General features: G+C 39.3%; 1 protein-coding gene across 3 annotated transcripts in view; it reads right to left on the bottom strand.

Annotated features, from left to right (window-relative positions):
* The window catches only part of LOC138755424 (cytochrome P450 7B1-like), a 199215-nt gene that overhangs the window by 83756 nt on the left and 98642 nt on the right, over positions 1-16817 (bottom strand). The window contains exon 2 of one of the 3 annotated variants that reach the window (XM_069921383.1): positions 7321-7398. The exons of the other annotated variants lie outside the window; for them this stretch is intronic. Coding sequence (XP_069777484.1) covers positions 7321-7398 — 78 coding nt within the window. The remainder of the gene's footprint in view (positions 1-7320; positions 7399-16817) is intronic. 3 annotated transcript variants of the gene reach the window in all.

Below are 16817 nucleotides of genomic sequence, written 5' to 3'. Positions count from 1 at the left end.
CTGACAATCAACCCATCCAAATGCCAGTTCAGATTGGAGACCATCAACTTCCTGGGCCACAGGATAACCAGGGAAGGAGCCACACTGCTACTCAGCAAAGTGGAGGCCATTCAGAAGCTCCTTAGGCCCAACAAGACCAAGGGACTACAGGAGTTCATGGGGATGATCAGCTTCTACCACAGATTCATCCCCTCAACCGCCCAGATCATGCGGCCCTTGTTTGCCCAGATGGCAGGCAAGGTGAAACACATTACGTAGGATGAGGAGTCAGCAGAGGCCTTCATGACGGCCAAGGAAGCCCTGGTGGACGCCACTTTCCTGGCACATCCCAGGTCAGATGATCCAACAGCTCTGATGGTTGATGCCTCAGGAGCGGCAATCGGCAGAGTTCTGGAGCAGCAGATCGAAGGAAGTTGGCAGCTGCTGGCTTTCTTCAGCAAATGTCTGCGTCCTCCAGAAATGAAGTACAGAACTTTTGACAGAGAGCTACTGGCACTATACTTAGCTATCAGCTACTTCAGGTACTACCATGAAGGACCTGCCCTTTAGGCTTTCGCAGGCCACAAGTCCCTGACTTTTGCCTTGGCTAAAATCTTGAATCCCTGTTTGGCCCACCAGCAGTGACACCTGTCTTACATCTCAGAGTACACTACAGATGTAAGGTACATCTTCAGCATGGACAGCGTGGTGGCTGTTGCACTGTCCAGGCAAAATATCCACTCTCTATCAAGGGGAGTGGACTTCGTGGCATTGGTGGAGGTGCAGCAGAGCGACAAGGAGATGCCTCAATACAGGACTGCCATATCGGACTGAAGCTCCAAGACATCCCATTCGGCACAGGTAACACCATCCTCCTGTGCCTATCGTCCCGGCGGCTTGGAGATGGCAGGTTTTCTATTCCAACCACAGGCTGGCTCAGCCATTCATCAGGACCACGGTCTGACTAGCAAACATGTGAGGGAACAGGTCAGTGGGTAGGCGAAGACGGGCATGCAGTGCCAAACAACCAAAGTACAGCAGCACACCAAGACCCCAGCTCAGCACTTCAAGCCCAGAGAACGAAGGTTCAACCACATCCACGTGAACATAGTAGAACCCTTACCAGTATCCCAGGGTTTGTGCCACCTGTTCACGATGGTCATCTGCTTCACCAGGTGGCCAGAAGCAGTCTCGCTGGCAGGCACATCCACAACCTTGTGCGCCAGGGCCCTCATCTCGTCCTGGGTGGCTCAGTTCGGGTTTCTGTCCCACATCACATCCGACAGAGGGGCCCAGTTCACCTCCAGCCTGTGGTCTGACCTCATCAGTCTGTGGGGTGCCCAGCTGCATCACACAACAGCCTACCACACACACACCAATAGGTTGGTGGAGCGCTTCCACAGCCACCTCAAAAACACACTCATGACCAGACTTCAAGGACCCAACTGGTAGACTAGCTACATGGGCACTGTTGGGTATCCACACGGCACCCAAGGAGGACCTCAACACCTCTTTGGCTGAACTCGTCTAAGGAGCTCCACTGGTAGTCCCCAGGGTATTTGTATCATCCCCAGACAGACAGCAGGATGACTCAGCAGCATTCCTCCGCAGACTAAGGGAAAGAGTCGGGAACCTGGCCCTGATTCCACCTTCCAGACGTGGACACGCGAGGACCAACATACCAAAAGACCTGCAGGACTTTGAGTATATTTTCATTTGCAGGGATCCACATCATCCACTGCTGCAGAGGCCATATGAGGTTCCGTTCTGGATCATCCATAACAACAGAGCCACATTCGAGCTGGAGGTCGGAGGCAAGACGGAGGTCTTCACCACAGACAGGCTAAAGCTGGCACACCTGGACCCGGTGCACCCAGTTGAGACTCCAGTACCATGCCATGCAGGCCACCGAAGGCTGCAGAGACTCTGCCACGAGGCACCAAGGACAATACCTCTGGTTCTGGTGGGGGGTGGTCAAGTAGTGGCATGCCGCTGCAGGGATCAAGCCAGTGCTCCGTGAGGTGAGCACAACTAAAAGCTTGCAGGCCATGCAGCAGCACTGGCCCTGACAGGCGAACCGACAGATGGATGGCAAGGGCAGCTTAAAGGCCAGCAACCCTAAAATGGCGTTGGCCTTGCTGCACAGCCAACAGTCAAGGACAACGCGTGGGAAAGAAGGGATTGTTATGCAAGAAGATATCCGCGCGCAGGAAACCCGCCTTTGTTATGACATAAGCAAAAGGGGGAAACAGTGGGAACGCTGCAAGTATAAAGGTCAAGTCTGAGCCCCTAATAAAACACAGAGCTTAACCTGATTACTTTACGTGTGTGTGTGTGTGTGTGTGTGTGTGTGTGTGTGTGTGTGTGTGTGTGTGTGTGTGTGTGTGTGTGTGTCTGCTTTTGATTAGTGTGCAGCTACAACCTATATAAAAAAATATAAAATTTATATGGTTTTATGTTGTATTTCACAAACTATAACAGGGATACAGGGTATTAAGAGCCAGATGTGTGTATTTACCTTGTTAGTCAGCATTCTGGGGTCTCGGGGCTGGGCACGGCCATCTTGATTCCTGTGAGAAAGCGTAAGTCTTAGGTAGGCGCATGTGTGGTGGGTTTAAAATTGGAGTTTGGTTGGTGCATGTGCAAGAGTTAAGAACACAAATTCATTGAGGATGCAATTTCAATATCGTCAGTGAACTTAACTCTCACACATGCTCCAACCAAACTCCAATACGCGAACCCACTGAAGGCTCACACATGCACCAAACAAAGACTCGTACATGCGCAAAGGAATCAAGATGGCTGCACACCGCCCTGGGACCCAAGAACGCTGACTAACAAGGTAAGCATGGACCAGAATGTGGAAAGATTCACCCGGTTGATCGACAAATTCAGGAAGCTTTAAGTTGTTATCAACAAAGGTACGATGAAAAAAAATTTAATTAAAAAATTTGCTTTAAGACTTGGGTGCTCCACGCACGTGGGCACAATTTCGACTTGCGTCCATTCTGAGATATGACCGATTCTTCGGTCCCCATTATGGTTGCAAGTTAAAGGCTACCTGTATTGTTTTGTCCATATGAGTCTCAGATAGTTTGTATGAGAAGTTCCTTTGGTCGTTCAGCATTCTCACTGCCCATGGGAAGAAGCTGTTCCTCAGCCTGGTGGTGCTGGCTCTGATACTCCTGTAACTCTTCCCTGACAAAAGCAGCTGAAAGATGCAGGGTGGAAGAGATCCTCATAGATTTTGCACGTCCTCTTCGGACAACCATCTCGGTAGATCACATTGATGGCTGGGGGAGTAGGGGGTGGGAGAGGGAGACTCCAGTGTTTCTCTCTGCCACTCTTATGGTTCCGTGGATTGACCTCTGATCCATTTCTCTAGAGCAACTGTACCACATTGTGTTGCAGCCGGCCAGGGTGCTCGCAATAGAGCTTCATTTGGAAGGTTGACATAATGGTGGCCAGTAACTTTGCCCGCTTCAGTCTTCTCATGAAGTGTATAATACATAATATCAGAAGCAAATTTCCTCACACAAAACTCCATATAGTTAAGTCAAATAATTTCTGAGATATTACTGTGATGTTGAATGATAATTACCATTACAAAATATGGCAATCCTGGGATTCTGAATTCTTTGTTGAATGTGACAATCAATTTCTCACATATGCCATACACAGTAAATACTCAACAAGGAACAGATCATTGAATTGAATAGTTTACAGTACTGCAAACATTTTTCATCTTCTTCAGATCGTCTTTAGAACACTCAACGTTGGTCATCCCTGGGAAAGCCTGGTTAAAATAATATTGATTTGGATTGGAAATTGCTCTACGAGTCTTACATTTCTCTGCTCCTTCAAGACTTTTTTCCCTGTTTCCTCATCCTAATGCTGTATTGACACAGGTTCCAAATCCTCTTCCATCATTTATCTCCCCAACCATCTCAGCTCTGTCCTATTCCTTTGCCCGGCTCCCACACCCATATTCCTGAATTATCTTGGCCCAACCAAACCACCAGACTGACCACTCAGCTGTTTACAGGCACTAACCTGACTTGGTCCCTGATTCACTACCTCTGGGTTGAAGTCCCCCTTCTCCTCGAACCCTTTACCGTGGAGCATTAATTTTGAGAAGATCATTACCACACCATGGCTACAACCATCCAGTGTCCCCATTTATGTTCCCGAGAATTTCCAGACATGTGTGATTAAATGTGGGTGATGCTCAGCACTTGTCAAAACTAGTTTTTGTCTCGAATGTTACAGACTGTTGAAAAATGACAGTTGAGGATGTTTAAATAGATGGAGCCCCAGGAAAAAAAAGCAAAACAGATCAAATGTGTGGCACCAAAATACATCAGAGCAACTTCTGTCAACATCATGTCAGAATGGGTAAAAAAAATTGTTCTTTTTCAATAGTTCAATGCAGATTCTGGAAATGACGACTCCAAATGATCAATATAAAATACAAATAATACTAAGGCTTGGTTAGATAGCCCTGAAATAGGTGCCCGAAGACTGTTAGGCATAATTAACCTGCACCCAAATGAACTAATGCAAGAAACACATGAAGATTGTCCTGTCTGCTCATTACCTTGACTTCTGCAATACACTACAGCTATCAAAACAGCTGATTGGACCTCACCTCAGGTTCCAATTCCGTGTGTGGTCTGCACTCATTCAAGGTAATTACCACAGATTCATGCCAGCCTGCAGCTTTTAAACAGAAGATGCACTGTGGCAGAAATGGTGGTTGAAGTATTTCAAGAAATCTTGGCAGCTTTCTAAAACATGATGGAACATATCATGAATTGGCACTTACCACACGCCCTGGATGGTGGATGCAGTATTTTCGAGAGGGATTTGTGTTGATGCTTGTGTCAAATGCAGTTGGGAAAAAGCAGTTGTTAAGGACAAAGCAAGATGGGCAATACTAAAGAAAATGAATTTGAAAGGGTAGCCTGAGAATGAGATACTATTTCCATGAGAATAAAAGCAGTTGTCAACTGATTGGAAGGAGTGCCGACCATCGAAAGTGAAACAACCCATTTTTCATGTAATCATTTGGAAATCATCCCAGAAAAGCCCGACAGCTGCATTCAGGAGTCCCGCCGAAGCCTCGCTGGTCCTTCATGTTCAATGCACCCTGGTACACCTTTCAGGTCGCCCCATGCTAGATGTGGAGGCACCCAAGCTTGTGTCAGAGGGTGTGGGATCCTTCAGCTTTTGAACCACCATTTCTGTGCTCTGACAGAGAGTGTGCTGTTTCTTTTTCTCGGAAATGCCTTTCCTCTGGGATGACATTATACCAAAGTCCCGATGGCTCTGTTGGAGTCCTCGGTAAGAGCAAGATATTCAGTGGCATCATCGGCTAAACCACAGCTGGAGACTTGTGTGCTGTTCCAGTCAACACCCTCTAGGCAGAAGGTGTTGCACTGGAGAGAGTCAGAGCAGATTCACCTCAGCTGCAGTACTGCCATTGTGAGAAGGCTGAGTTTGTTTACCCTGAAGGCTGGGGTGGGTGTTGTATGGGAAGGTCTACAACAATAATGAGGGGAATGGATATGAGAGTACATATACCAAGACAAACATTTGACTAACTGATGCTAAATAAGACTGTATGTACCTGTTCCGACTTACCTACAAACTTGACTTAAGCACAGACTTAGGATTGGATCCCTTTTGTAAACTGGGGACCGCCTGCATTGCATTTCTCTGCCTTAATTCTCTCATATTATCAAGTGAGTATTTCCTTCCTTCCCCCCACCCCCCTCCCCACCCCCAACCGCCCCCCTCCTCCCACCCGTGTAGAAATTGAGACACAGAGTAAAGCACTAAATAAAAATTCTGGGTATATCTACATTTGTTTTTATTCTCAACCGCTTTTCGCAACAAGAGCAAACCATGAAAATACATTTTCATCAGACAAATTCCAGACTTAACTCCTCTCTAACCTCAGCACAGAAGAGTAGAATAAAGTTATTTGGTACACTGATTCAATTACTTCAAACTCTGTACTACTGTTCTAGAATTAAGACTCCAGTGAATATTACAGATATATCGAATGAGAGATAGAGCACAATGTTGGTACTAAAATGTAAATTTTAATGACAGTAATATCTCAATCTCAAAGAAAAGTATGCATTGAGTTTGAAAGTCAAAATGGTTCAAACAGGGTTTCAATTATCTGAGAATGTTATTGTTGTGGGAAATAAGAAATTACAAAAATTGCACAAGAACAAGAAGCCCTTTTCTGAGCAGCATATCTTTACCACCAAATTCCCCCCCCCCCACCCCATCACACACATACTACAACTAACCTCTCACCCTCTCTCACCAGAACAAGAAGCCCCTTTCTGAGCAGCAGATCTTTATCACCTCCCCCCCACCCCCATCCCCCATTCCACACACATACTACAACTACCCTCTCTTGAACTCTGTACTGTGTTTTATTTGCTGTATATCTACATCAATGGAGATGTAGTGGAACGTATATCAAGCTTCAAATTTCTTAGTGTCCATATTTCCAATGATCTGACCTGGTCCCTGAACTCCTCCATCTGGTCAAAAAGGCACAACAGCACTTTTAGTTCCTGTGGAGCATCAAGAAAGATCACCTCTGTCCCAGGATACTGATGGATTTTTACCACTGTACCACTGAGAGCATACTCACACCTATGGAATCTAAGTGTGGTATCGTAACTGTCCCATATTAGATTGTAAAGCACTCCAGTGGTGGTGAAAACTGCCCAGCTGATTATTAACACCCAATTGCTCAACATTGAGAATATATATCAGAAACGCTGTCTGGGCAAGGCAAAAAGCATCATCAAGTATGTATCTCACCCAAACTATGGACTTTTTACTCTCCTTCCATCTGGTAGGTGCTCCAGGAGCCTCCGCTCCTGAACCAGCAGGCTCAGGAAGAGCTTCTTTCCTGAGGCTGTGACCATACTGAACTTTGCATTACAGCACTGAGCAGTATTGGACCCATATTGTACTGTCAGTACTTTTATACTTGTTTGTTTGTTGGAGCACTTGTATTTATTCGCAGTTACTTGTAAACTCTTTGTACTTCTGGTTAGATGCTAACTGCATTTCATTGGCTTTGTATCTGTACTTGGCACAATGACAATAGAGTTGAATCTAATCTTATTTGTACACATTTTGGTTTGACTATGTAGAAATTACAGGACTTTTATACATAGTCCCCTAATTACAGGCACATTAATATTTGGGACATTTCCTTTACAGGAGTTTGTGATTACTCAGGTATTTTAAATTACTTCATTGGTGCAGGTAGAAGAGGGCAAGGCCTACTTCTAAGCTTTTGATTACCTTTGGAGTCTGTAGTAACTATTTTTCAATATGAGGACCAGAGTTGTGCCAATGAGAGTCAAAGAAGTCATTATGAGTCTGAAAAGCAAGAATAAAAACAGAAAGAGACATCGCCCAAATCTTAGAATTTCCAAAATCAACTGTTTGAATCATCTTTAAGAAGAAAGAGCGTACTGGAGAGTTCAGTAATTGCAAAGATCTCCACATCTGAAGACAAAATAAACTATTTTTCATTTATTCTTGAGTTCCAATTCTCATCATAATGAATAAAAATACCCCAATGCCTGTCCAACAGATCAAAAGCACTCTTTAGGAGGCAGGTGTGCATGTGTCAATGACTACTGTCCACAGAAGACTACATGAACGGAAATACAGAGGCTACACTTTAAGATCTACACTGCACCTGGTGATATCAATGAATTACAGACTTCAAGCAGAAAAATTAAAGTATCTAAAACAATTTGCTCCATTTGCAAACCTCTGCTTTTAATTAATATTGCAAAGGGCCCTTAGCCATTTCCTGCTAATTTTTTAGCAGCTGAAATTTTCAGATAATTTTATCTTTTTGTTTTGACATTTTTAAAATATTTTTGAAATTCTTAGAATTTTATTCTAACAGTCCCAACTATCCATTTACTTTTAAAAAAAATCTGGTGGAGCAACATCAGAGGGAGAATTTCCTGGTTGACATTTCATATTAGAACTCTTCATCAAGATACTGGGAGAAGATATCATGGAGATGACCTTTTAATAAAGCCAATAAGTCTGTCTTTTTCAACATGTTAAATTAATTTATTTAAAGTAATGGTGGGAAGGTACTAAGCCCAATGGATGTAAAGACAGAAACCCTCCTTCCTTCGCCTTCTCCCACCATAGCATACCCATGAATAGATTAGTAATTTCTAGGCATAGATACAGTACAGAAACAGGCCCTTCAGCCCACCAAGTCTATTCCAATGACCCATTACACAAATCCCATTCTTATTATTGATTACAATCCTATACAGTGAGCAATGTGTTCAATCGACTATTCTCCAAATTTTCTAAGTAAAAATCAAAGGCACATTCCCTTCCACTCACTAAAAACTTCAAAAACAAACTGTCCATTTCAAAGTCAAAACGTGTACAAGAATTGGTTATGTCTCTGAACAGAAATATAAATCCCAATACCAATTGATTTTTTTTTTCAAATTTAATGACGGCAACATCATGAAAAAGTCTGGCACATTTCTAGCTATAAAATGCGGAAAGAGGTTCTATATATTTTCCAACGATACATTAGTTTGAAATACTCCATATAAATTTATATCTTTTCCAAATGCATTTTTCTATTAATACTTTGTTTCCTCTAAATATTAACAAAATGCAACAAAAATAAAAGTGATCAGCAATATTTTCCCTCGACGTTTTATATCTTACTGGGCCACTGAATAATATAAAGTGAGATTTATTTTATCCTTTCTCCAGTCTCTATCAGCACACTATACGCTATTCCCAAACAAAGAGGTCAGACACACAACCTGTCTTCAGAATTATAATTAGGCCATGCCATTCTGTTATCAGCTGTTGGTAAGTACATGCAAATAATCCAATTTTTTCTCCCAGTAGGGAGCACCCCCCTCTTCCATCTTGTCCTGTTCATAATCGGCCATCAAAAATGTGAAAAGTAGATCAAATATTTAAAATGTGTAGAGATCTTGGAACACTTCATCAAGAGCTAAACAGAAAAAAATGTTTTTAACGTAAATGGTGGTGAAACAGGGAATTTTTATCATCATAAAAAAATGGAAGTGCGCAATAGTTCTTTTTCTAGCATGACTGCAGGACAAAAAAAGCTTTTCACTGATGAACTAATGAAGAGCTGGGATGTGGGAAAGGAGTTTTTTTTCTTTCTTCTACCTCTTCCTTCCAAGTAAGGCAGATGCCAAATAAAGATAAGTCATGTACCCAGAAAAAGTAAGAGACATACCTAGTGAAAACGAGTAAGTCACGAACTTTGTAAAATCAAGTAAATCACATGCTCAATAGAAAGCATAACAGAAAGTAAACGATTCTTCGGTCATTGGGGTCCTGAGATTCAAAAGGTTCCATAGAAGCAAGTGTGTGCTCCAGCTCGCAATGTTATTGTACTTGCAATATCAGGAATATTTCAATTAACTCAATTAAAAGTAATATGGTTCAATTATTCAAAACAACATATTAATAAAATTAAATCATTTTAGTTCTAGCAACTGTTTAAATGCTTAACAATATTTCAATTTACCTTACTGTTCGTTCACGTAATGCTGTTTGGTTTCTGCCTGCTTCATTTCTTTTGTTACTGTGACATTACTTGAGGTTGTAATTAGAGAATTATGAGTTAAAAGATAGCAACGAGCACTTAAATGCACAATTCATAAACTTTGAATACAAAATTTATCACTTAAAAAAAGTCTTCTATGAAATAAAATGATGCTTTGTTCTATACTTTTGATAGTCTAGATTAAAAGGTAAATAAAAGGGTTCTAAAAAGAAGTTGATTTGATTTTAAAAAAACTTGAATGTTCATTTTCACTGAACTGTTCACCAGTTTTTTTATAAGAACGTATGCGTTATGCTTCAAAAATAATGAAATCTGTATCTACAGGCTATCAGATGGTGAATGCAAGCATTGCCAGAATAAACTTGCACATAATGTTATCAAAATCCAGATAGGAACAATTGATCCACATCTACAAAATTCAACTATTTGTAAGTACAGACATCTCAAATGTCTTTATCTGACTATATGAATTCTTTTGTATTTCTGTGCTCAAAGAAATATTCAACAATTTTCCAGGAATGTTAGGATAGCTTTAATGGTATTGACACTCTCCTGGTATGACCCAAAGAGTAATGAAAATTTCACACATGCATGAAGCTCCAATAATTATTTTAAACAGCCTTCTGTTGTCCCTTGAGGAACTCTGTGGTATTTGTTTGATGCAGTTTAATTAGTGTCAGGGTAATTAATGCTATGTCATGTACAGGAACTAATAAAAATGTTGCTGGGTTGAAATAGAGATACAAATCCATCAGAACATTTTAAAAATATCTTCTGAAGCAAATTATGAAGAGCCATAATAAAGACAATTGAAGTGTATGCTGTTTGTTCCGAAAACAAACTTATATTTCCACAATACCTTTATACGACAAAATTTTAAAAATATACACAAATAATTTCCAAAACGCTGAATTAGAATGATAGCTCCATTCAAAAGACTGTGATCAAGCTCATTGTTTTTAAGAATAGTTCATAGAGTTTTAGGAGAAATAAAATCAAATTTTCTAGCAAAATCATCGCCATAAAAATGGTAACTAAGAAATCACATGAACAAGTAAATGAAAAATCAACAAATTGATGGGAGCGACTTCCTACTCACTCACTGTGTCACAACTTACTCCAGACATACACTGTATCACAACTTACTCCAGAGTAACTTTGATATGATGATAATTTTAGGTTTCCACAAGCTCTGTTCCTGGAAAATAATCTGAAAATGTTATACCTGATTGGATAAATTATTCATGGAATTCCAAGATATTAATGCTGGTCTACCCTTCAGAGCAAAAACTAATTTTCTATATGTGGATATGTAACTTCCACCGATGAATATTTCGAAGTACAATACATTCTGAAGTAATGAAAATGTTTTAAGTTTCTAGTTTAATCTTGTGTGCCAATCTTCAATTGGCATTTTGCAAAATATTTAAAATATTATTTTTAAAATGTGGCTTTTGATTTTCTGCTTTGCTGTTTGTGAGCACAACTCTTTGTGATCAGTTACTCTATCAACTTGGCAACACTTTTGCTTGATACCAGAAATCTCAGAGAAAATCCCAGACTTCAACAAACAATTAAGGAGTGGAAATTTATGTCAAATATACCACTAAATCTCTACATGTGGCTTTATTCGATGTCATAAACAGTCATCATCCTGACCCATATTTAATTATGTTATTTTTATATCCTTTTCAAATGACCATATAATTAATGTTACAAGTATGGTATTTATGTGAATAGAGATAGGTATGTGCAAACTGCGTGCATTTCAAACATTACAGTAATTTATTCTCTCTATTAATTTTAACCTGGTTTTCAAAAAAACTGAACACTAGCATTTGATCCATAAGCAGCAGGTGAACTCTGCAACATTGGAAATTAAGATATCCAGCAATGAGTATGGACACTTGCCAGCACTCTGGGCTGACCTGAAAGGTTGCTAACATGGAACAAAGTCCAAGCAGGACACATGAAACAGCAGGTTAAAAATGAGTTTAAGGGCCAGATATTTACTGTAGATGTAACAGCTAAATTAATCTTTAAAATCTTTGCTCATAAGGTTATTTTTACATTATGTGGAGCTGGCCTCACTATTCCTAAATAAAGGGATGTACAATTAATAAAAAGAGATGGCTATCTTCAATATAATTTACCTCAATTTCTGTATTTAATTTCAAAAAAAATTAAACAGTTAAATTTGCCCCCACAGAAAAGGCCACAAAATTACTTTGAAGGAAGCACTGCTTTTAATAATAACAACACAGTAACATGGACAGTTTTTGAGATGATTATTTTCAGTAATGTTATCAGCTCTGGATTATCAGAATGTTAAAATTACATTCACTAATGGTTAAGCAGAAAAAAATTCCTGCATCTAAATCTTGGGAAGACTTAATTTACAATTTTTTTGTTCTGTCAAAATCTTTGTTCCCTTGCTATCAAATCCATCTTCTCCTTGGCATCTGAATTAAATTGAACCAGATCTACACTGTTAACATCCAGCTCTATGAAATTGCCTAACACCTCTGCCTCATCTTATCAGTGACTGAAACTCTCATCATGCTTTTCATACTTTCAGATTACAAATTCATTCTCCCTCAAAGTCATTCTCCCTCATTTTATCCTGAGTAAACTTGAGAATATCTAAAACTGGAGTCAATACAGATGTAGATATTTCTTGATTGTAAAATGCTGAGCAATGCTTGATTTCAAGTTCCTCCAAGTCAATACCGTACCTTGACAAGATCCTCCTTCCTTATGAGTCTTTCACACAGTGGCAAAATGATTATGTTATAAGGCTTCTGCACTATCAACATGAACACACATTCAAATTCTCTGATAGCAGCTTGGGATTTTAAAATGTAATTTATTTCATTAATCATAAATGTTGAAATCTATTTGAATAAAAATGATGACAAATCATCACCCAGTTTGACCCAACTGTCATTGCAGGCTAACACAGCAAGTTATTCAATCCTAAATATAAAATATTAGCAGTGAGTAATGAGAGTTTAGCATATACATATATACAAAGGGCGGATGCACCAAAATTCCTATTTTCTGCAGCCAAACCTGTATGTAAGGTCCACCAAATACGATAAAATTACCACCACCTACCTATAGATAAAATATTCATCATTGCAGTTAGTGCAAGAAAATACCCTGCTGCAAAGGGCGTCCCTTGATCACACAGCAAGCAGTGATTCAAGGAGATATCTACTCAAAGATACCAGGGACAGTCAATAAATGCCAGCCTTCCCAGTGAAGTCTTCATACAAAAAAAAAATGACACTCCATTTCTTGATGTAATTATCTAAAACATCAATCGATCCATCAGTAGCAAATAGAGTCAGAAATTCTTTTCATTCCCTTTTCTTAAATGCTTCTAGCAAACCAAACTTTTGACTCCCCTTTCAGTGATCGACTCATATAATTCCTGAACATTTTCTTTGATAATGTTCCTGTGAATAATGTCCTGGCACTTTAGAGATGCTAGAAATAGATGATCTTAAATGATGAGCCTGAATAAATGCAATAGAGATCCAAAAACGCTTCTGCTCTTCAGTCCTGTAGTTACATAGAAATCAAAGTTGACTTCAGAATAGTTTTGCATTAATTGTAGTGTAAAAGTTCAAACTTCCATTGCAGATTAATTAATAGCTGCTGGACACACTCAGATGAGAAGTACACCTTCTCTCACTTGCTATCTAATGTAATAATTAATGTGGCAAAAGCGAAGCTAGCGATCCGTTATCATGACTACTATACTATAACCTCCAGTATCCTGAAACAACAAATGTAAGGAGAGTTCAGCAACTGTGAAAGAACTATTAAAGAAGGACACACAATGTGTGACCTTGACTGACAACTACACTTCATTTCAGCAATAAACAGCAGTCTCCTGATAAGTGTTCATTGGTGCACAGAGTAATTACCTATCTGTCAGCGTTGCTGGTGTGTGTGAACTAGTATAAATGAAACATACATAATGTTTAGCAATAATATTGCACATGGAGTCCCTAAATGTATTAACTCAGATGTGGGTTTATGCAACTGTTTCCACTGAGTAAATGCCTTCAAGCTATGATAATTTCATTCTAATCTCTGTTCCATATTACAATTTTCATAGCTGGACAATGCTAGTGAGCAATACGTTTCAATCAAGGATTAAATAGAATACATCCTGTAGCTTGATATTTAAAAAAAAATGTTTTAGTCTGTATAAAAAGGAGTTACAGAAGTCAAGAATAAGCTCTAAAATTCATGGATGACAAAGTCTGTCTGCACTAATGTCACAGAAGCTGCAGACAAGTGGCACATACCCTGTAGAAGGGATTCTACCCTTGTCTAATAGGCACCCTTAATAGAACTCATACCCTCCAGCAGTTACTGTTCAGTTCTGATTCTCATTTGACAGATTTTCATGCAATTCTTTTAATATTTGAAACAGAAAAAAACTGGAAGATGTGTCACAAATTTATTAATACAGGATACAAAAAGGTAGCAGGATAAATACTGTAATTTAAAGAATGAAATTAATTGATCACAGAAAGCACTGGCACCTACAATCAAGATTTTGACATACTGGGTGGCAAGATTGCTGGATCAGCTATATGGAACCAGCAGTAAGACACAAAAGAGTTCCCAAATGCAGACATGACAGTCTCCTCAACAGAGGTCAGATGTAACATGGCAGGTTGGTGTCAGTCAGGACTGACAGCCTGGAGAAATGTAACATCAGATAGATAGAGAAAAAGACACAAACAACTCTAAGTGCAACAAAATAAAATCTGGCTGAGGAAATTCAAAGTCTGTAAATTACTGTCAGTGATGTTAATGCTTCTTTGTTGGCATTAATTTTAAACCTCTTTCACTTTAACTAGGGTATAAAGCAGTGTTAAGTAGTTTAATATCTCCATTAAAGTTCCAAAAATGAAATTGAATACAAACGTGTCTGGTGTTCAACAACATCATCTTGGACTTTTTACAATGCCTTCAAGGTAGCAAAAAAAAAATCCAAATGGCTTCACAAGAGTTTTATCTAATGAAATTTTGCGAAGAGTTTTAGAAAATGATTTTTTTTGTGACCAATTGCCTGGTAAAATAGATTTTGATAAACTTTAAAGAAATTGACATTTAGAGAGAGAATTACAGAGCATAGGATTTAGAATCTGAAAACAAAAGATTATGAGATTAAAATGGCATATCGAGGCCATCTTTTTGGTGCAGTGAATCACAAAATACAAGTAGTAAGGAATTGTGGAATTTGAAGTGGGTACAACTCATGAAATAGAATTGTTCAGAGTGATTATAAGTCTCAATTTCTTAGTAATAGGCAAAGAACTACAGTACAGTTAACAATACAGACACATTTACATATTTTATCATCAATGCACAGTATTAAATTCAGGCTATAACATTGCATAAAAAACAAATACATCATAGAAATAGCGACCACAGAAAAAAAAAATATTTTAATGACAGCCTCCAGATGGGCAGTTATTACTGGCAGGTCATGGAGTATATCTTTTCTGTGTTATAAACTTAATAAAACCATAAACAATCAGATACAGTTAGTCCCTAACTTATGACCATAATTAGGACTGCTGGGTTGGTTGTAACTCAGATTGGTTGTAACTCAGGGAGTGGGGACCTCGGGCAGCCACGGGGAGTGGGAACCATTGTGTTATATAGAAAATTTAGGTTAAAATGACTTAAGTTAAAATGTGATGATTAATCATAAACAGGGAAGCCAGAACGGACAGGGAGCTTACTAGCAGCCAAGGACAAAAGGTTCTGCTGAATATGTTTTTTTAAACATATCTTTTCATGGTCATAGTGAGAGACATGCAGGAGACAAAAGATTGATAAGAAGGGTGAGAAACAGAATTTAGTGTATGTAGAGTTCGCAGCGTACGTAACGAACGTGATAATTAAAAATGCAGTTATACTTAGAATGCTTTTGCAATACTAACCAATTAAAACAGTATTAATAAGAAGGGGAAGGGCAAACAATAAGGGTATAAAAATCAATGCACTGTATGTATCGGGGCTTAACTGGTGAGAAGCCAGTTGAGTCCAACTCTGCAGACTTGTAAATAAAGCTTGTCGTGTCATCAGTTTTAAAGAGACTCATGTGTGAGAAGTTTTATTTCTGACACATTGTATACTGTTCTTTTCATGCAAAATATGTACTTGTACAGTAGTTTTAATAAGGATATTTTTAAAGATTTGGCCATATGTGTGAGTAGACATAACTCACATAAGTTGGAAGTCAAGGAATACCTGTACAAATGTGAAAAGTTAAAGCAAAACAGAATCAAAAATATTTCCAAATTATATTAATCTTTATTAGAATGATTAATTTTCTTGTCAATATTGTTTTATTTGTGAAGTAAATGGATGGCTCACACAAGTCAACAGCTGCTTAGAGGTGGCTATAAATGGAGTTGCCAGATATTAAGTGTCCCATCTTGCCTCAGGCATTGACCAGTAACAATACAAGCACTATACTGGTACATTCCATTTGGACATACAAGTGTAGGATAGAAGAATACAAGTAGTGTTTTTACTTGAATAAGTTCTGCCAGGAACAAAGGAACTCAGTAAATAGCAGGATGAATTTGTAGAGGCCAGGAATCACACTCAAATGTATGTGAAGGATGGCCTATGCACATGTGGCTAAGAGCTAAGGAACAGAAATAGGCAAAAATCATATCTAAGGAACAGTACCAGGGCTGAAAAACCCCTAATTCAGCAACAACTCTGGAGATCAACCATTTCAATAAAACAACAGCACTGGCATCTGGGACGAGGTCATGGAAAACTTCTCAAGAGTCTCACCAGTTTGCAAGTATCTAGGTAGCATCACAGCTGAGTAAAAGCCCCTTTCACAAGTGGTCCCAGGAATTGATGGTCAATCGGCCTAAAATGGGTCTAATGTGAAAGCAAAATCTTTTCAATGCTGGCATGTGATGATGTCATTTCATGCCAGGGACAGACTGCCTTGACCACAAGTACAATCCCCAGTGTCTGCAGACACCGGCATTGCAATCAGGCAAGTGCAGGATGGGCAATTGCATTCTGGGATAGAAATTACCCAAATTTTTGCATGAGTGCAGGAACGTGAAGGAAGAAAAGATTCAAATTGAGGTATAAACTTTACCGTCGGAAAGTCACAGTAGGCGAAAGAGAG

Source organism: Narcine bancroftii, chromosome 2, assembly GCF_036971445.1.
Source record: "Narcine bancroftii isolate sNarBan1 chromosome 2, sNarBan1.hap1, whole genome shotgun sequence".
Taxonomy (NCBI): Eukaryota; Metazoa; Chordata; class Chondrichthyes; order Torpediniformes; family Narcinidae; genus Narcine; species Narcine bancroftii.
The sequence above is the reverse complement of the archived record's forward strand: the minus strand, read 5'-3'. Positions and strand labels throughout refer to the sequence as shown.